This window comes from Bombus vosnesenskii, unplaced genomic scaffold (genome assembly GCF_011952255.1).
Source record: "Bombus vosnesenskii isolate JDL3184/JDL3185 unplaced genomic scaffold, Bvos_JDL3184-5_v1.1 scf7180000013379, whole genome shotgun sequence".
Lineage (NCBI taxonomy): Eukaryota > Metazoa > Arthropoda > Insecta > Hymenoptera > Apidae > Bombus > Bombus vosnesenskii.
The window spans coordinates 420,760-440,790 of record NW_022883009.1 but is presented as its reverse complement, the minus strand read 5'-3'; the positions used below and the strand labels follow the sequence as shown (position 1 = coordinate 440,790).

Sequence of the window (20,031 nt, the reverse complement as noted above, 5' to 3'; positions counted from 1 at the left end):
ATAATAATCGATATACTATCGATATTTCTTCACCTCTGATAGATATGCATAAGTTGTGTCTGTTTATGTATTTATGCGTATGCCATAGTGATAAGTAAATCTAAATTTCCAGGCTTTTAAAAAAATTCTATTAATTATAAGCCTTCGAAAGAGTACTGCAACAAATACATAAATATGGTAAAGAAAACCTGATAGAGAAACGACAAACAGCGACGGAATATGTTCCGTTCGATGATTTCTTTTAATAAAATAAGGTTATGTTGTTTCGATTAAAATGACTTTTCACTTTCAGTTTGGATTTAACATGTTTCCGGAGATTGTCAGACCTTTCAACAACCACTATAGATGTTTTTCTGTGTCAATGTTACCGGGTACATATCGACGAGATGTAGAACGTGGAGGGAAAAGTATATATATCTAAAGAACATGTTGTAAATTATTCACTGAACAAGTAAAAGATTATAATTTGTTGTTTTTCAGTAATCATGCCACCCTCAGCTTTAGAGCATCTCACAAGATTAAATATTAGATTTCCTATGTTATTCAGATTAAGTAATGAAAAAACTAATAGAATTACTCATTGTGGAGTTTTAGAGTTTGTTGCGGACGAAGGAAGAGTTTATTTACCTTGTTGGGTATGTTTATATTCTCATTTTTGTATTATTAGTTAGGAATACTAGATTGATATATAGCCCAAATCAGTGTACAATTATCATATTGTGATTACAGATGATGTACAATCTTTTGTTACAAGAAGGAGAATTAATAAATGTTGAAAGTGTAAATTTACCTGTTGCAACATTTTCACGTTTTCAACCACAATCAGAAGATTTTTTAGACATCACAAATCCTAAAGCTGTTTTAGAAAATGGATTAAGAAATTTTGCTTGTCTTACAACAGGTGACATTATTGCTATAAAATACAATCAAAGAATATATGAAATGTGTGTTTTGGAAACAAGACCAGGTTCAGCAGTCACTATCATAGAATGTGATATGAACGTTGAATTTGCTCCACCATTGGGATATGTAGAAAAAGAGACTAAAAAGGATGAAAATGTAGTAGATCCTGCAGATTTAATGCCAGCACCATCTGGTTTTGTGCCATTCAAAGGAGAAGGTAATAGACTAGATGGCAAAAAACGTAGAGATTTTGCAAAACCAGAAGTTACCACAAATAAACCGGCTTATGTTAGAGGAATACCAGATTATGATTATAAAATAGGAACACTTACGTTCTTGCGCATTAGTAAACCTGTTAATAATAAAGAGGTAAGTTGAAATGTCATTTGTATGTTACTGTATATTTATCCCATTATATGTTTATAGGCAAAAGACCCAGATGAATTTAAAGCATTCACTGGTGAAGGTTTTTCTCTTAGGAAATCAAAGTAATTAAATAATTGGTTTATTTATTTTCATACAATTACATGTATTTGTAAAAGTGAGTATTTATATTTGTAATTAAACTGTTATACTTTTTAACAAAAATAGTTTCATACAAGTTCTACCCATTACACTAATAAGTCTTTTTATTTAAACAGCTTTTTGTATATACGTAAACGAATTAACCTATAGTATAAAAATTTATATCCTATAACTCAAATATCTTACAAGTGAAGTCAAAAAATTACCATTATAAAAATAATTAATATATAGTATTGTATTATCACAAATTATAGGATTGCAGTGAGAATTTTAATCTACCAAAGGACCCCAGAAATATTTACTGGGTTTTGTTGGATCTTCTGTTAAGAAGAACTCACGACCCAATGTTATGAATTCTTCAAAGCTAATTTTACCATCATCATTAGTATCAATATGACTGAAGGAAATAACTGCATCCTATAATAAATATTTCAGTTTAATCAATTCATTTATTTAACTTTTATTTTAATAATCATAAAATTGAATGTGCAATTTTACTTACATCATGTGTGAGTCCTAAACATTGGAAAAATAACTGAAATTCTTGCACAGAAATTTCACCATTTCGATCTTTATCCACTGCCTGCAATTTTATATTTAATGATATATTGAAAATATTTTTTAACACATATTAACCCATTGGGACGGCGTCTGTACAGTGTACTGTCTCTCGTTTTATTTCCACTAGCCACAGTTCATGCAACATACGGACCGTCGCGTCGCGTGTCGTATGGATGCTTGATACGTCACGTCATTTATTTTCCTACGTCTACGTATCGTATTTCACAACATTTTTCAAGGATGGCTGGTAATAATGTTCATAATAATGTTTTGATCTTTGTAAAGACCAAATCTTTCGAATTCCTTTCTGGAGTCGCAGTTTAGCTGTAGCAGTCGTCTTGCAATTAATTACGGCTTCAACAAGTTAGGAAATCGCTAGTAGAAATTTAGTAGAAAGTGAAAATGAGAGTGATTCCGATGAAGTAATTGATGATCAAGCAATCGTAAGTGCGATTACTGATGCATTCTTAACTCATTTTGGAAACCTATATGTCACAAAATATCGTCAGTCGCACAAAAAGAAATTGCGAATCGTATGTCGTCCTCAATGGGTTAATTTATATAAATGCATATTTTTAAAAACATACTTTGAATAAAAATGGCAAAAAATAATGACATTTTCTCTTCAATGATGAGTCATTAAGAACATGTTGCATTTCCTCCAAATATTTTTCGATACAAATAAGATTATACGGACTAATTTCTCCCCATTGTTCTTCCCATGCTTTCTATATATAAATAAATAACTTAAAAGTATTATGTACTATTTCATTTTGATCCATAGAATGCATAAAAAAGAGACTGACTTACATTCATTATTTTTTTGAATTCAATTTTTAATTCTGGAGTTAAGTGTCCCAAGTTAGTAAATCTTTCTGTGAACAACATGAAATCGTCGTGACTGATAACTCCGTCTTTATTAATATCCAAATGATTATGTAGTGTCCGCATTTTCCTTCTCCAGAAATACGATTGTCCCTGATAAATAAAAATATTCTAAATAACTTTTTATTGAATGATTAGTTACCACATATCAAAAAAAAAAAAAAAAAAATAAATGACTGGGATTAAATTGTTACCGCATTACAATATCTTAAATAATAAGACTTTAAACAGTATCTTACTTTTCCTTGTTCCGTGTCAGAATCGTTATCACTTTCTTGTTCGCTTACAGAAGTTGAGATACCCGTTTGATGCACTCTTCTTGTACTACACGCTCGCGGAGATATTTTATAATACTGAAAACATTTGGTTTATATATTCCTTAATAAATAAAAGGTTGTTCTAAAAATTGTTGTGTGTTGTTATTGATTATGACAACTGCATTATATCTAATTAGATAGATTACGATATTGTATCCTTGTATAAAAACATTACATCGTAATATATAAAATATATAATATAAATATATACGTTCAATGAACTTCGATGCAAGGTGAAATCCTAATAATAGACTCCAAAAAGAGTCTGGATTAAGAAAAGAAAGAAAAGAAATTAATTTATCTTTAATAAGTTAGAATAATTAAAAAGATATGTAACTCTACTATTAATAACATTAGTACAGTTTTAATATTCCTTTTAATTAAAAATTCTATAAATAAATTATCTTTATCCATACACAGTACATATGTTTACATGCACGAATTATAGTACAACATTATGTATTTGTAATATTCTACACCTGTAAAACTAATACGTAATATTGCCCTTGAATCTTGAAGATTTTTCAAAACAATTTGGAAAAGGTGAAAATAATTATATAAATTATTTAAATATATTCAATAAACATATCCTTTTTTTAAAAATTTGAAAAATTTGCTACCTACGATTCAAAATATAATTTTTATTTTTTTTTAAATAACATTTTCCGTCTAAATAACTTTTTAAAATGACTTATTTTATTTATTAATATTTTATTACTTCATATTAACATCATTTTTAATACAAAGTGTTTTAAAACAAAGTGATTAGAAATTTGTTATAAATTAAACTCACTATTTTTTTTGCAATATAAAAAGAAAATTACCTGGTTGCATTTTAGTAAAATATTTTGTTTTTCTGATATTCCATAGCATAAAATTGAAATAGCTCTTTTTTTAAAACACTTGTTGGAAATTACAAATCGTAGACCAGTTCGTAATAATGTTGTTGTCATTTTAACGTGAACTTCAAGCAAACTATCTGTGACACAAAACTAATATGTTCTACTTAAAATCGTTTGGAATTTAACATTAAAGCCACAGAGATCAGTGGGCCCCTTTTGTTGGGTCGGTCCAAATTCCCTCTTTGCCTTTACGCATGCGTAATAGTGCTCTGTTCCCCCCTTTTACTGTTGGGATATATGTATATAGTCTGACTGCCTTGTACGAGCACCCATGCACGTCCTCCTTTTTTCACAGATAAAACCCATAAGCGTATATACCACCATAACTACATAGACACAAAAGAAGAAAACAAACACTAGAAAATGCTCTGCTCTAAACCTGAATATTAAGAATATATGAACTAACATATCAATTATATGTAAATCATATTCCTTTTTCTGATTTATATCAATAAAAAATTCGGTCCCGTAAAAACCTAAGTTTTAAAGAATCAATTTATAGCTAGAATCTGCTGAAATTGTAAAAATTCATGTATATATCTAGCTACGTATAATTCTGATATTAAAGACAATTTTCGACCAAAATACTCAAATCTACGTAAAAAAAATACATAGTAAACGTTAAAAAACAAAAACATGTGTATGTAGTTAAATTAAATTTTTCTTTGTATTACGCCTATGCTTAATTTCGTGTTTTATCGTAATTCTAGAGAATTTTACGTATGATCAGTACATTTCAGGCACAAATGAAATTAATATATAAAAAAGGAATAGTTGAAAATGTAAAGATCGGATACTAATACACACAAGGAAATTCTAATGAATCACAGAAGTAGGACACGGTAATATGTATGTCTATACACACACTTAAATGAACATAAATAAGCATACGTGACACGAAGCATGGTACTAAATTTAGTTGATCATGACAACTTTTACTTAAATGAATGTAACATGAAAAATGAATGTTTTTTGAATAAATACATACCATGAAAAAGTAAAAATTGTTATATAAGTATGATCTATATTTGCTAAATAAAAACTATTATGCAATTTATATATTGTATTTCCATTTTATTTATATCAAATGTATTATACAATTTAAATTTTTATATAAATGCTTAAATGGTAATACAGGTAATATTTTATATGGATTATACACAGATTAATCTTGAATTTCATTGTGAAATTCCATTTTCGATTTATAATATATATCTTACATTTTAATTTTCCTACATATTTTAATTTTTTTTGTACTCGATTCGTTCGACTTTTACTTCATCACCAACAAGTTGATAGACATAAGTTACAACTGTTGAGCTCTGAATATCCATTAGAACAAAAGATGGGATAACTGATCTGTAAATATAATGATGAAATAAAATAAATAATAAAATAAATTTATAAGTATATTATGTAGCATTCAAAATTTACTTTATACTATTAACATAAAATCTTACGTATCAAGAGGGTTATATGCCCCTGTTGCTGAACCAGGATTAATATAAAATTTGTTTTCATGCTCGTATGCCTCAAATTTATGTGTATGACCTGATATCAAAATATCAACGTCTAATTGTCTTTGAATTAAAGCTAGTGATTCTGGATCTCCCCAAGGTACTACTTGATGTCCATGTGACAAACCTATTCTAAACTGACCAACAGTGACCACTTTTTGTTCTGGATAATTTAAATTCTGTAAATGAAAAGAATATATAGTAAAATATACATTATTAAGGAATTATAACAATATTTAACAATATTAAATAAAATATACCTCATCAAAATCTCCTCTAACAACATGTACATCACTGGCTAGTGTTTTCAAGTAATCATATGATTCTTTAGTACAGAGATTACCTGTACATAAAATATGTTGTATTCTACCAGGCACCAACAATTTCTTAAATTTACTTGGAAGACTACTACATCTGTGTGGTATGTGTAAATCTCCCAATACTAAAACAAGCTGTAAATATCCAATATTATTTTTACCAAATATAATAAAAAAATTATATAATGGATCTTTAATAGTATATATTTTCATTTTATTAACTTTACAAAGTTATGGTACTTTTCTATGAGGTTAGATTATAAGACTCAAGGAATTTGTAATTCCAATTAATTAATTTCTATTACTAATATTTAATTTCGTGTGCTCACCATGACGAATTTAATAATATTTTTTTAATTCCTATATATTTTTTAGCGTTGATATTTATTTTATTGCATTTGATATCTGTGAAGAACAAAAGCTAATGAAATGTCAAATGCACCATTGGAAATATGTTTGACAGATAAGCCTTCGATTTTCGAGATTCGAGATTGCATTAATTGCCACTATTATTTACAATGCGCTAAATATAAGTTATATATTCTTACCCAAAGTTTATACTTGCTTATAATGTAGATTATTTCTATAAAATGATTATTATTTATGTATATCAATAATTTGTATTTCAGATATACGAACATACATTTCTGTCATAACCGGTTAACCAAATTTAGTTGTTTGATGTACCCTATTTTGATTTAAATATAATATTATGGATTCCTTCGGTTACTTTTTTCGAATAATTATTTAATGTTTTATTTATAAGAAATAGTTTAATGGAAGAAATTTAACATGAAGTGTGTTATAGCAGGAGCAAATGTAAAAAGTATGTCGATTTCATGTAGGTTATATTTTGTTATGTATTAAAAAATATCATTTATATATAATAAAGCATTATAGTTTTAGCGAAGGCTATACATGCATTATCAAGAATTGGAGATGAAATGTACATAGAACCACATGAAAATACTTTATCATTTCGTACTGTTAATATGGCAAATTCAGCATATGCTGATTTTACATTCCTACAAAGTTATTTTTCATATTATGCTTATGGTGACTTACAAGAAAATGATGCATTGAAATGTAAAATATCAATGAGGGTAATACAATATTATTATATTTCCATGTAATATTACAAATAGTAATATTTCTATTTTACAGAGTGCAATGACTGTATTTAAGGCTCCACATTTAATAGACAAACAGGTAGAAACATGTCATATTAAATTAGAGCCAGATGCATCTGAAATTTTGTTTATTTTAAAGTATAAAAACAGTATTACTAAGACTCATTTATTGCCCATTCTAGATTGTGAAATATTACAAGTATGTATCATATATCTATAACAAATTATTTACATTTTCAGTTTTCATTACCTTCTTTTATTATATTTTTCAGACTGTATATAATAAGGATTCTGCATCAATCAAACTTTTATCTCAACCACGAGTATTAGGCGATGCAATGCAAAATTTTCATCAACATTTAATTGAAATAACATTTGAAGTTTCAGCACAAAAGCTTTTATTAAGAAATTATGTTGATGATGTCTCAGGTAAAATCTAAGAGATAACAAAAGTAGTTTATTGTAATATAAAATGAAAAATTTCTGACAGGTTTATCAAATACAATACGTACACAACTTGCACTTGGAAAGGGAGAATTTGATCGATATGATATTGGTAGTGAAACAACAATTACCTTTTGTATGAAAGAATTTAGGTCCATCTTAAATTTTGCAGAAATTGCAATTACACCCATTAGTATATACTCTGAAGGAGCAGGAAGGTAAAAACTAGTAATATAAATTTTAATTCCTTTATATTAGACATAGGTAAAATGAATTTATATAAATGAATATAATATTTATTAATATTTTTTAGACCAGTTATATTCGCATTAAAAAATCAATCTTTTGAAGTGAACTTAGTGCTGTCAACATTGAGTTCTGATACAGATAGTCAAGCAGAAACAACATTAATTAATAAGCCACAAGAAAAATCCATAAAAAGAAGAGCAACAAATAAACGAGTTTGTAGGAAAAATAATAAATCTGATAGTAAAATTCAAGATAAGTCAGTTAAATCCAATAACAAATTAGGTAATGTTAAAACACCACATCCATGTTTCGTGGAGGAACCAAAGGGACAAGTTGATGCATCAACCAGAGATAATCAAAATCTAAATGGAGTAAGTAACCTTCCTATAGAACAAGATATTGAAGATAAAATGAAAAAGAATACCTCATCCAGCTGTGACATAATTACAAACGTTAATAAAACATCTACAAGTGAAAAGAAATTAGTGAATTTTATATTTTCTACAATAACGAAAAGAAAATCTAGTAACAATGAAACCGACAAAGAACAAAATTTGGATAGTGATCAGTCTGATGCATTTGAAGACAAAGTACCAAATTCACCATCTCCTCCAAATAAAAAGGCTCGTTTCATTTTTCAAAAATGCTTTCAAAAGACATTCGACCCAAGAACATTGCCAGGATACAATGTAATCTTAGCTGAAGATTCAGATGAAGCTAGTAATGATTAAAAATAATTTTTCACAATATTTTACGCCATTCGTGTCTCAGTCATGTGATTAAGATAACAGAAATCTATAGGTTTCTATTATACCAATTTATTAATCACTAATTTTGTTTTAATTAACGAGGGTGTTTCTATATGTTGTTACATATGTAATGTGTGTATTTGATAGATAAATTGTACATTAATTACAAAATATGAATTTTGAATTATTAAAATGAAACTATTGTTTATATTACATAGTTAAATAGATAAAGTCTCCCTTCCTTAAACTTCACATTGTCTGTAAACAAAATATAAATATACTTCTTTATCATGCCTTCTTAAGCGGCTTTAATCTTTATGAAATAAACCAATAACTACAAAATTATTGTATTCTGCCTTAAATACTTTTTATTAAAACGATAATATTACTGATAATGGATATCTATCACGATGGATATTGATATTAATATTTAGAAAATATTTTTTCATTAATGGTTTAAATATAACCCATGTGCAGTACAAATATTAACATTAATGTCATGCTTAAAGTTAATGTAACAAATTGTTCGTCTAATATTTATTAGTAATTAGAACACGTTTGACATAAAGGCAGTATAATCTGTTATTGTTTTGCCGCTACGTGGAAACGTTACTAGAAACACAAGTTGGGATGACTTTCTATATACTGCATACTCGTGGACTACGCTTGCGTTAGGAGGGCACCACTAAAACAGTTAGAGAACTAAAAATCGCGATCCCGCAGTTGGTCTTGAAAGAATGCAATACGCGGACGTATCATGATCGTACGTATGAGGTCGAATTGTTCTGTAGCGATTCCGCTTGTACCGATACTTGTATGCTAACAATTTCGAATCTTCATTCACTGTAACGAGTACGCGTAATATTAAGAAACAAGTAAATCATTACACGCCGATATACGTTAATACCAACGACAGTGGCAATTATACAACTGTGACTTCGTGTACGTACAGAGAATCGCTAAAGCATTACAATCGACAAGAAAAGTGCGTGTACGTGAGTGAATAGAGTGCCTCAACCCTGATCTCCGCGCCCTTCTGAATCGTTGACAGTAGTCATCGTGATTTTCTGCGAACGATTCTATCGATGACGTGCCGTGGACCAGTCTACGAGAACACAAAAGTGTTGCATGCTGCGTGTTAGGGCAAGAAACAAGGGCCTATACTATCGCGTTTTAACCATTGAGGTGGGCTGCACCGACGAGGCTGTGGACGTTCCTAGATTGGCGGTAAATATACACTTATCAACAGCCTATCTCTTCGCTCGTACCCACTCTGGTCTACTTTACTTTTCTTTCCTTTACTCACTGCTTGTGTGCCCTATCGTTGTTCATCTATCTTATGTACCATTCCAAGTGTGATTGAACGCGTGATAATTTTTCTTCCGTCCTCCCTCTCCTTCCGCTCCTTTTTTTCAATTCATGCTTCGCTTGATACACTGTGGTGTGTATGTGTGTGTCTTACCAGTTCACCCTCTCGCCGGTGTCACGTATTAATATTGATCAGAGGGCCGGTAACCCGAAGGAAGCGATATCGCCTGCGCTTTTCCGAGCACGAAAACTCTAGGCTCCGCCCTGCGCCAATTTTCTTTGACCGGAGCTTCTTTTCGAAATATCTATGATTCTTTCGAGATCCTGGAACTAGAGGAGATTTTGTTTTTTGGTGCACGCATTTGTGGACATTTGCCAGGATGATTTACGAACGTATAATAAACGTCAATCATCGTCGAGTGGGATCCTCCCATTTCTGGCCACTCGAGAATCGGTATGTTTGCCGCTGAAATCTCCGCGGTTGTAATCCGGCTCTTCGATGCTTACATATACATAGAAAGGGGGCTTTTAGATCGGCGCCGGATGCTGCTCGCTAATCGTTCGGCTGGCTGCATCCGTCCCCTTGAAAGGGTCCCTCGAGACAAATGCGCCTGGCGATAAGGGTGTATATAACACGTTGTCACGGATGTGTAACCGGCGAGATCAAAGATCCTTTCGCGTAATGCGTGCACAGTTTTGTCGTGGAAATCGTATAGTTCCGTTCCCACTTGAAAACCGAGGGACCGAGTTTACCGAATTACATAAGTCAATTAGTCTATTTTCAGATAGCAAAATTCTTAAACGTGCAAGTTAGAAGCCGTTCGGTCGAGCGTTGCTCGTGATTTCTTTTAATATTGCCCACTTAAGAATTTAATTGAGTCGTTAAACGGACGTAAATATTTTTTCAACTTAGATGTAGTTCTTTTTAATGTGTTTATGTTCGATTGTAATGTATGGTATAAATATTTTATGAAGTACGTGATACTGTTAACAAAACCGTTAATAAATACTGTTAACAAAAACATAAAAAGGTAATGGTTAAAGATAGACGAAACAAATATATCGAAAAATTTGACGTGCAATTTCGTTACTAGCAGTCAAATGTATTCGCACGTGAATATTAGTGATCAGTGCGAGCATTTTGTTTGCGACAAACTTCGCGCGAGTCACCCTCGAACTATATACACGCATAGATGGATAAAACCTACTTCTAAAGTGATTTCTAATTATTTACTGCCAACAGAAGATAAATATTTTAATGTTTTCTTGTCTGAGAAATCTCAGTTAATTTCTAAATATCAATACCATTAGTAATAAGATACCCATTAGTAATAAGAAGTATGTAAATCTAATTAGAATTTGAGAAAAGTGTATAAAAATAAAATGTACGTTCATAGTAGCAGAAAAATTGAAAAAGACTATGAATTCTCGTCATTGATCGTTCACATGTGTCGTAGATGAAACGTTAATCCTCTCCACCGTATGTATTCATATGTTTGTATTGGCGATTCGCATCGTTCAAATTCTGCAGTTACATATTAACTCTGAAAATTATATTAGTTTTACTCGGTATATAATGTTTACACGTGTTAATATAATGCAATCATCATTTATGCGAATGGTTATAAATATTGTACGATATAGATATGTATATACATTCAATTATTTCTATAGCTATCGAAGATATAAGAAAACAGAAAAACTTACGTAAAAGTTCTCTGATTGAGGCGGGAAAACATAATGGCGAAACTAAATAGTTATTTCTGTAATCATTGATCTTGAATACTACAAAGTCACTTTTTTCTTTATCATTGAATCTGTATATTTTTATTAATATATGTTTATAAAATATAAATTTACGTATGGAAAGTTATGGAGAAAATATGATGAATTAACAGACATGCGTTTCTCATCAATATGTTAACATGATATTGCTACATACGGATATTAGCCATAAAATCACTCCTTCCAACATGTATCGGTGAATCTTAAATGCGATTTTCAAATAAATCGTTCTCATCTCTTATTTATATTCAGATCTCAAACTGTAAACATCAACAAATCAACTTTTACTTAAATTGTAAAAATTTCCTAAAATTTTTATTATTCTAGAATTAAATAATTTTCTAGGCGAATTCATAGACAATGTTTGGGTAATATCCATTAGTAATGCCATACTCATATTCTCATTTCAATTTCTATTTTGTATTATTTAGTAGTGTTTCTAGTAGTTATGTAGTATTTTCAAATATAATTATAAAAATTACTTTTATTATTTATTTATTTTTCTATTTTAAATGAGATCCATTGCTCTAAGATAAAAGCGACAGTTAATTTATTGCCAAACTTCACGGCAGTATATCATAAAGTTTTGTCAAAAACCGCGTGTGGTTTAACTCTCGGTATATATAATCAAGAAGTAAATATGTAATAAAGGCATAATAACGACAGCAATGATATAATAACATTAAACGATAAGCAAACAAAAATGATTGTGATAAATACCAATTTAAATGAAATTTAACTTGCACATATACGCTTCATAATACCAGGTGATTAAGAGTAGTAAAACAAATTGTTGCAAAATTATCTTTATACAAACAGCTTCCAACGACTGTGATCAATTACGATACTATTATTACTAGATTAATAGATTATATTCTTACTAGTATGTTACAGTAAATATCGATATTATCATAAATACTTGCATGTTTTTAGTAATTGCGAAAACAAGAAACCTAATACCAGTTTGACAGTTCTAATGTTAATGGGTTAAAAAGAAAATACGATTTCGACATCATTTGCTGATACACTTAATTCACGACAATCGTGCCAAGATACGACGAATTGGTAACGATCCTATGAGTACCTGTTAACCCAGAAATTCGAATATAGGGCAAATGTGATATCACCTTGAAACAGTTCGAAATCGTTCGGAACATGTTTCTACTCGTGTACTGTACATGTTTCGTACTGATCGAGCGATCGCGATAGGTAATCCATGGATCGTGGCGGGTTCCGCGAATGTCGAGCCGCGATTAAGCCGTGCCCGAGCTTACGCGAGTTATGAAATTCAGAATGAGCGTGCAACTTATCAGAGAGAAGTGCAACGTCGTGCATAACTTTCGATGCCGTGAGCGTTAATGAGATGCGCGTTATCCTCGCGTTAAATTAATTAAATACGTAACGCTGTGTGTAATAATTAGTGATATAACTGGCCGTGGAAGAACAGTTTCTTGGTTTAATGAATATTTCATTATTTACGTGCAGTTTCGATCTTTGCCAAGAAATACATATACAGAGTATTTCAGGCTTTCTTTCTAGACAACTGTACATCATATTTTATGTGCAAGAATAAGGGAATACAAATGCTTTATTAAAAAGTTATAAGAAAAATATATTCGTCCAGTCGGAAATTAGTCAAATATGTGTATACAAGTTTCGGAAGCCAATTTTCTCAAAAATAAAACATCAAACGCAATTTCGTTATTTTTAATCATTGTTTTAATGTGAGACATTTGATAAATAAATTCGTTTTTTCTACTGGAAGTGTATCTTTCGAAATCTTTAATTGGTTACTCATTTGAGATAAGAACAATTGTCATGTGTGAATGAGTAAATGAAATATTCTCAGTTATTCCCAAGATAATCGGTTTTCTCGAAGATGCCTCAGTGATCGCAGGATTTACTGTTTCCGAATTTCTTCGGAATGACTTCTCGTTTTCCTAATGGAGATCGTGATAATTTATAGTCTCGAATATTATATTCAGAAGAGACATTTATTGGCAAGCACTATGCTATTTACTTAGAATGATGATTTTTGTTTTTCTCAGATTGGATTGTTATACTTTATTCTTAGAAATTGTTTTCATATTCTTCCGGTGAAATCATTTTATTTTGCTGCTTCGGAGTTGTAGTATGTCACAATAATATCATTTACGAGTAATCAATTTAATATAATTTTCAAGAATAGATAATTTACATGGAAGTGCTATATAATTAAAAATCCTGAAGCTCTTCAGTAAAATTGGAAGGATACACATCTTAACTTTTAAAATTTCTTAAGATCTGTTTTTTCAACAAAAGTTCTCGTTACGATACACTTAGTTATTTTCTGAAATACGAAAGATTGTTTAGACGAAGTAGTTAAACACACAATGCCGCGTTAACTCGTAATAAAACGCAATCACTCGAAAGTTTCACCAATAAATGGTTTATTACTCTTTCGCGTAAACGTGGAAAGGAATTATGATTTCTGTAAAACTTTACGGTCCTTAGCTTCGTCGAAATGATTTTAAATTTCTTCGACGGAAATCCTGCGCGGTTGTTGAATTATTTATCACGGTATCGACGATCATCTTCTTCGAGTTCTTAAAATCGTTAAATACTTCATTTTAATTACGAACATTATTTTCGAAAGAAATGTTTATTGACGCTTATTAATCTAAAATTGATTAAACAGCACAATATCTTTGAAATGATAATATATGATACGTTTTAAAAACGAGGTACTCTTCAATTTCCGAAAGTAAGACAATGTATGAAATATGAATGTTTATATTTTATTGAAAAGTGATATCTAAAAAGATTCTCAGAATCTTAACTAAAAAGTTAAATATCTATCTGAATATAAAGCTTTCGAAGTTACTAGTATTTCTATCTATTTTCATAACTCACCCTCGCAACATATATTTTTATTTTGCCCTCGAGATTCTACCAAGAATCCTTAAACTACGGTGGCCAAGTTTGTTAATAAACGGCATGGTAATTCGCCAGGAAGTGGAACAATATACGAAAGAAGTGTAATTTCAGCGGAAACGGGATTTTATGCCTTTCAACTTCCTCGAAACGTTTCTCAATTTTATTTCTTCGTCTTCTGCGATGAGGATCCAGCTGAATTATTTATTTTATCGATGTATTATTAAAGCACCAAAGATCACCGTTGAAATCACGAAGCTTCGTTACGTCGAATAATTTATAGCAATTAGAAGAAACGTTCGTTTCAACGTAACAACCCAGCATGAATAATTCTATCGGTGAACACGATACAGTGGATTTTGCCGTGTTTTTAAACGTTCCTCTTTGTCCGTACACGCCTCATCGGATCGTATTGTGAAACACTGACGCGCTAGCATGATAACGATCCCTGAGTATGAATGACCGAGTTCTTCTACACTAGCGTATACAATAGTTGCTGTGCGTCAGGGTAGCAAGTCTATTACTTATCGTATCTTTAAACGTTTCTCATTATCTTTCCATGTTTCAATAGCTCGCATTGTGGCATTTGATTAACATGGTAACAACAACGCGTGTAAATAATTAGACTTTCGTACATTATAGCGTACATTACATGGTAGTTCGTCAGCATAGTTATTCTCTGATGAGTAGTCTAAAATATTTCTTACTCTTTGAAGTTTTAGCAGTTTATGAAATGGACACGTGGTTGATTGAAATTTCTATACGCTAGCGTACGTGACGACTCGGTTGTGCTGACAACGCGAATTTACTGCTTGTTAAGCTTTTAAATAGTTTTTATATCTTGTGTACATATATTATGAGTAATCCATATCATCGTTAAAGATAAGTTAATTACAAATCAACGTAACCGAGTTACCGTACGTTGCTGCATATAATAGTTTCTGATTATCAGTGCAAAACGTCTGTTACTTGCTTCTGTTTCAATACGTTTTCATTTGTATACGTCGCAAGTAGTTTGCATCAAAGAATATATAGTTCGATTTAAAGAAGTAGGAGTAATCTTCAAAACGCCTCCATTTCCGGAGCGGATACGTTCACCAGTTCGTGTATCGAATATTTGAAACAATTTAATGCTACTTAATACAATTTCTTTCTATCTCGTAACATCTGAAAACAAAAGTTTGACCCAGTTACAGCAAGCATCCTGTATATCGTGAGATATTAATTCGAAAAATAGCAATAATCTGTACAAACGAACCACCAGTTAACAGAACGACAATCTATTTATACATTTTCTCACAACGCTACATTGAACCTAATATCAAAAAGGCATCTCTTGGAAAATCATAATGAATCACTTGTATAAAGTTTTATACAGTCGTACACACAGTGCCTTTTACTTCCCGCCGACGCAATAGGACTAATCCCCGAATTACGTTTCTAAACGTTTCTTCTTATTCGCACGTATATGTGCATCTATACATATAGAGACAAAATACCGTGCAACACAGTATGGAAAATGATAAGGTTGCAACGTGAACGGTTACGTTCTTGCGGACTAGCCCGTATAATGCTTGTTTATTTTCTATACATGTATGGCGCGTATTCAGAAAGAAACACGACGGGAAAACGATTCGCACGACCGACGCTCCGCGGCACTTAGGTCGATGTCGTTAAATCACGATGATTACGGCATTGGGCTTTATTACTCGGAAGTAGGCAGTTCTCGTTTCAGGGACTTTTGTGTATAGGTTGAACGAGACGGGACGAAACGAAACCGAACTCTAATCCTCTGGTTCGTCTAGGGCTCCGTGACACTTGTCTGCTTGAATTCTTTTTTAACTCGCTAATCAACCGTTCAACGTTCCACGCTGTTCGTATCGAACGATTTAATTCACTCCTGGCCGTCCTGGCTGCCATCTTTTACGACTCTGCCTACGTAATTAAACTTTTTGCCACGGTAATAGTTGTAATCTTTCAATTTCGTTTTTGTTTCGCTTTGTTAACCGGCTCGTTCAATTTAGACCGAGCGTCGATCATGGTAAAACGGTTTCTTAGCTTATGATCAGTTCGCATGAACGCGTAGAAACAGACTTGCACGATATTAAAAGTATCAGACGATGCGGTTCGAATGGGTTTCACGTGTGATGGATGGCTGGTATGTTTTATTGCACGTGGTGGGTATCTTGATATTTACACGTTTAGCGATATAAATACGTTTACATTCTTGTGTTTAATTCTTTTTGCTTCGAGTAGAATTTAATTTCTAGATTCCTAGATTAGATTCCATTATGTACGAAGATTACGAGTGAAGCGTATGATACTTATCGTGTTTTTCTCCTCTGATCTTTGTATGTATTATTGAAAAAATCATAACAATGTAACGAGTTTAAAAAATGATACTTTCGGTATGGATTATTTAGTAACTCGGTAATGTCGCCTATAGATGATTGAAAACTATAAATGTATAATTTCCATGTTTATGTCTGCAAATAAGTAATAATTCAGTAACTGTTATGCTTTGTTTAATGAGTGTAAATAAGAAGTAAAAAAGTAACGAAGACTGATACCACTAATTACCAGATACGGTGATGGAATTTCACATGTGGACAGGATTTATCGTTAGAGTGCCTTTGTGTTTGCAGACGCGCTTAAATAAAAGACTTATATATATTTTCATAACCGTTATTATTTCATCCTTAAGTATTCGACTGTTATAATAGACTATAAGCCAGGACGGATCGATCGTAAATCTGTTATGATATGATTTACACATGATAACGTGCAATCTGATGGAAGCCGTCTAACAAAAGGCGATGCTATCAAAACGCTTTTAATCGTATTGCACGGATCTAATATTTAAACGTCAATCTCGATAAATCACACGAACCATGTGTCATCGAAATATTTCTACGGCAGACGCAGCACACCGACTTATCGAATGATAAAAAGTTGCTACAGATGTTTCGCTATACGTTTCTATCGATTGATGCTACGAATCGGACGTCTCGTGCTCGGTCATTGTCAGTTCCGTACGTTCAAAATCAGACGAATGGATCGTCGAAATCGATACGTGTAAAATCACAGAAAACGAACGACAACGGACCTTTGATCTTCGATTTACGTCATATTTCGTTCTTTCTTATTATCGTACAGTTTTTGTTGAAAATCTCGATCGAGCCAGAGCAAATTTAATTTTTAGATATATTTCGCTATGAGGGCGTTCGTTCGATTAGTTTGACCTGGCGATGATAAGATTTGACACAAAAGAACAAAAGAAAAGGGATCAAGAACGTGATAGTGTCAAGAAATCTGATATCGATCGATAACAAATCACTGCAACGATATGAATTCTCGTTGATAAATGAAACGTTAAATCGAACGATCGACGTAAACGAATTCCCAAAGCGATTCAGTGAAATGATTGTACGTTATTATCGTGTTCGATGCAATCCGCTGGCAGGATATTCGTAGTATTCCTACAGAGAAAATTTACAATCGCTCGCGCACCATAGAAAAATATTTTCATTCTAGAAAGTATTAAAGTCTACGACCTGGCGTGGCGACTATTTTAGAACTGGTGTTAAAACTCGCGTTTCGTTATTCCACACTTTCGCGTGTTTTAAAAGTCGTAAACGCTTTCACGAGCACCGTCCTTTAAGCTCGTCGCTATGTTACGCTTGTTCTGCAATGATTTCGTCATAATTCAACGAGTGTTAACTGTATTCCCAATCATCGATCCTTTATATCTTTCAAACAATATGATGATCTGTATTTTTGACAAAAAACAAATTAAAAAATATTTAATCATCAATTTGCGTATATTTTAGAAACCATGATACGTTTAATAACAAATTAAAAGTCAACCTAGATCCTATCTGATGAAACTAATCTTTTTCCTAAATAAAAGATTTAAATTTGAGTTAAAATATAAAATAAGCTATTTGAGCTCTAATTTCTACAATGTGATTCATCAAGTCTCCTTTTCTTTAGAAATAAAAAATTTAAGTCAACCCCCCAGTATGTCTCCAAAATTATCGGACGTAATCGATATATCGTGACACTACGTTCAAAAATATGAGAATTTTTGGTTTCTAAGATTCCGATATAATGAATAAAATTTTCCAAAATTATTAAAGATTTCATGGAATCGGCCTGTTAAAATTCTAAAGTCAATGTGTATTGCGTCTGATAATTTTGTCATCGATGTAGCCACCGAAATGGACGACTTATTTGTTGATACCTTATCTTGAGAAATGTTTCGCGTTATTAACGCTTTTTAATGCATAGCGACAAATGAACAATCGTTATGTACGTTATCCATAATGACACCTCTGGTTGAGTATCCAAATGATGGAAGGGAAAACGTACAACAATTTATATCTTTGTCTGAAAATTATCAAACAAGACAAAAATGTGTAGCGTTGTTACGTTTTAAAAATTGCGGATAGGTGATAATTATGCTTCTTGAATATCGTTTATCAACACATTTGTTGGGTAAATGTTTCCTGCAAGTTCGAACAAGTTATTAAACAAATTTATTGCCATTTAAACCATTTAAACGGACATTTCCAAAATTGTTAAATATTATACTTAACGTATAAAAGTATGTTCCAAAAGAGAAACAATCAATTTCAATTATTCGGTATCACCAAAACTATTCTTCCAACGCAACAAATTGCAATAATAAATCTCATTTCTCCAAATTGCTATATAACCAACCTCTGATTAATCATTCGAAAATTTTCAAATTTATATTCTAATAATAATTTCCGCCATATTTCACGTTACGTATCACTTTTCCCGGAAGACAAGCTCGCTATTGATCGCGTGGATCTTCCTGTACGCCACATAATGAACTGACCATATCTAACGGATGAACTCAACAAGATGTCAGCGTTAAATCTCGAGGACGGATTGGCATGCAAAGCACGACGTTCTCCTCGCTGCAATTGCGTTATGAAATCGTTTAGATGCGCGTTATATTCTTCTATCGTGCGTTAATAAACATATGAGCCAATGGTTGGTCAAGTGCCAGCAATAGGGTGGTTTACCTCGTTCAGATTCGTTCTAACATCGATTGCGAACGCGGTCATGCATGGACCGGAAATTCCTATGTTGGATATGTTACTACGCGGTCGTACACACGGGTTCATTTTTAAAAATGACACGCGCTCTAAAGTATTTGCGTTAAAATGCAAGCGAATTATAAATGTGGCCTTTAGAGGTTCATGGAACTCGAGGAAACTGTTAGACTTACAATTAGAGGCTGTAGTGTGACACGTGGAACTATTTCAACATTTATCGTAGACAATTTTTATGAATATGTGTTATACAAAAGTTTTTCAAATTTCAATAGTATTGTAATAAGGTACAACTATCATAATATTGGTAGTAAAATTTAAAATCGATCTGGAAATAGATAGAAAAATTACAAGACATTTATTGTAAATATACATTTTATGTTACTAAACAGTTACGTTGCTAAGCAATTAGTACGTACATAGTATGAATAGTTGCCTTAAA

General features: G+C 31.7%; 5 protein-coding genes and 1 long non-coding RNA gene across 11 annotated transcripts in view; 3 read left to right on the top strand and 3 right to left on the bottom strand.

Annotated features, from left to right (window-relative positions):
• The first annotated feature begins 18 nt into the window (after positions 1-18).
• Positions 19-3,234, top strand: LOC117237478 (ubiquitin recognition factor in ER-associated degradation protein 1). 4 transcript variants are annotated; one of them, XM_033501481.1, is made up of 5 exons: positions 19-177; positions 293-407; positions 481-635; positions 730-1,272; positions 1,330-1,517. In XM_033501481.1, the coding sequence occupies exons 1-5, from the start codon at positions 175-177 to the stop codon at positions 1,393-1,395; spliced, it is 882 nt and encodes a 293-aa protein (XP_033357372.1). In that variant the 5' UTR covers positions 19-174; the 3' UTR covers positions 1,396-1,517. The 4 variants fall into 4 exon arrangements, with proteins under 4 accessions (XP_033357372.1, XP_033357371.1, XP_033357370.1 ...); XM_033501480.1 differs by lacking the exon at positions 19-177 and adding an exon at positions 3,164-3,234 and having other exon boundaries at positions 260-407; positions 1,330-1,444; XM_033501479.1 differs by lacking the exon at positions 19-177 and adding an exon at positions 1,683-1,876 and having other exon boundaries at positions 260-407; positions 1,330-1,444.
• On the bottom strand, positions 1,561-4,225 carry LOC117237480 (sarcoplasmic calcium-binding protein). The gene is made up of 6 exons (XM_033501483.1): positions 4,016-4,225; positions 3,114-3,227; positions 2,800-2,967; positions 2,577-2,717; positions 1,931-2,011; positions 1,561-1,845 (listed from the first exon to the last, which is right to left on the bottom strand). The coding sequence occupies exons 1-6, from the start codon at positions 4,142-4,144 to the stop codon at positions 1,699-1,701; spliced, it is 780 nt and encodes a 259-aa protein (XP_033357374.1). The 5' UTR covers positions 4,145-4,225; the 3' UTR covers positions 1,561-1,698.
• Positions 4,226-5,269: 1,044 nt separating this feature from the next.
• LOC117237479 (vacuolar protein sorting-associated protein 29) lies at positions 5,270-6,401 on the bottom strand. The gene is made up of 4 exons (XM_033501482.1): positions 6,257-6,401; positions 5,871-6,062; positions 5,554-5,789; positions 5,270-5,452 (listed from the first exon to the last, which is right to left on the bottom strand). Exons 1-4 carry the CDS (start codon positions 6,257-6,259, stop codon positions 5,335-5,337), a joined length of 549 nt encoding a protein of 182 aa, XP_033357373.1. The 5' UTR covers positions 6,260-6,401; the 3' UTR covers positions 5,270-5,334.
• A 133-nt stretch (positions 6,402-6,534) lies between these two features.
• LOC117237476 (cell cycle checkpoint control protein RAD9A) lies at positions 6,535-8,763 on the top strand. 3 transcript variants are annotated; one of them, XM_033501471.1, is made up of 6 exons: positions 6,535-6,768; positions 6,828-7,030; positions 7,092-7,256; positions 7,330-7,486; positions 7,548-7,719; positions 7,815-8,763. In XM_033501471.1, the coding sequence occupies exons 1-6, from the start codon at positions 6,720-6,722 to the stop codon at positions 8,479-8,481; spliced, it is 1,413 nt and encodes a 470-aa protein (XP_033357362.1). In that variant the 5' UTR covers positions 6,535-6,719; the 3' UTR covers positions 8,482-8,763. The 3 variants fall into 3 exon arrangements, with proteins under 3 accessions (XP_033357362.1, XP_033357363.1, XP_033357364.1); XM_033501472.1 differs by having other exon boundaries at positions 6,535-6,753; positions 7,815-8,759; XM_033501473.1 differs by lacking the exon at positions 6,535-6,768 and having other exon boundaries at positions 6,876-7,013; positions 7,815-8,762.
• A 445-nt stretch (positions 8,764-9,208) lies between these two features.
• Positions 9,209-20,031, top strand: part of LOC117237475 (GTPase-activating protein skywalker) — a 44,293-nt gene continuing 33,470 nt past the window's right edge. The window contains exon 1 of the mRNA XM_033501466.1: positions 9,209-9,726. The gene's annotated coding sequence lies outside the window, so the exon portion shown is untranslated. The remainder of the gene's footprint in view (positions 9,727-20,031) is intronic.
• On the bottom strand, positions 11,634-19,374 carry LOC117237481. The gene is made up of 3 exons (XR_004494011.1): positions 18,749-19,374; positions 14,485-15,672; positions 11,634-14,177 (listed from the first exon to the last, which is right to left on the bottom strand). It is a non-coding gene; the product is annotated as an uncharacterized LOC117237481 (long non-coding RNA).

What these genes read in the sequence shown, in the direction of transcription:
- LOC117237478 (XM_033501480.1), top strand. Translation starts at nt 275, where the DNA reads ATGACTTTTCACTTTCAGTTTGGATTTAACATGTTTCCGGAGATTGTC. An exon ending in GAGTTTATTTACCTTGTTGG is followed by an intron (nt 636 to 729) that starts GTATGTTTATAT and finishes TTGTGATTACAG; the next exon opens with ATGATGTACAATCTTTTGTT. An exon ending in AACCTGTTAATAATAAAGAG is followed by an intron (nt 1,273 to 1,329) that starts GTAAGTTGAAAT and finishes ATATGTTTATAG; the next exon opens with GCAAAAGACCCAGATGAATT.
- LOC117237480 (XM_033501483.1), bottom strand. Translation starts at nt 4,144, where the DNA reads ATGACAACAACATTATTACGAACTGGTCTACGATTTGTAATTTCCAAC. An exon ending in CTGACACGGAACAAGGAAAA is followed by an intron (nt 2,968 to 3,113) that starts GTAAGATACTGT and finishes TTTATTTATCAG; the next exon opens with GGACAATCGTATTTCTGGAG. An exon ending in TTTTGCCATTTTTATTCAAA is followed by an intron (nt 2,012 to 2,576) that starts GTATGTTTTTAA and finishes ATAAAATTGCAG; the next exon opens with GCAGTGGATAAAGATCGAAA.
- LOC117237479 (XM_033501482.1), bottom strand. An exon ending in TTAGAGGAGATTTTGATGAG is followed by an intron (nt 5,790 to 5,870) that starts GTATATTTTATT and finishes TTTCATTTACAG; the next exon opens with AATTTAAATTATCCAGAACA. An exon ending in GCATATAACCCTCTTGATAC is followed by an intron (nt 5,453 to 5,553) that starts GTAAGATTTTAT and finishes TTATATTTACAG; the next exon opens with ATCAGTTATCCCATCTTTTG.
- LOC117237476 (XM_033501471.1), top strand. Translation starts at nt 6,720, where the DNA reads ATGAAGTGTGTTATAGCAGGAGCAAATGTAAAAAGTATGTCGATTTCA. An exon ending in AATGTAAAATATCAATGAGG is followed by an intron (nt 7,031 to 7,091) that starts GTAATACAATAT and finishes TCTATTTTACAG; the next exon opens with AGTGCAATGACTGTATTTAA. An exon ending in TAGATTGTGAAATATTACAA is followed by an intron (nt 7,257 to 7,329) that starts GTATGTATCATA and finishes TATATTTTTCAG; the next exon opens with ACTGTATATAATAAGGATTC.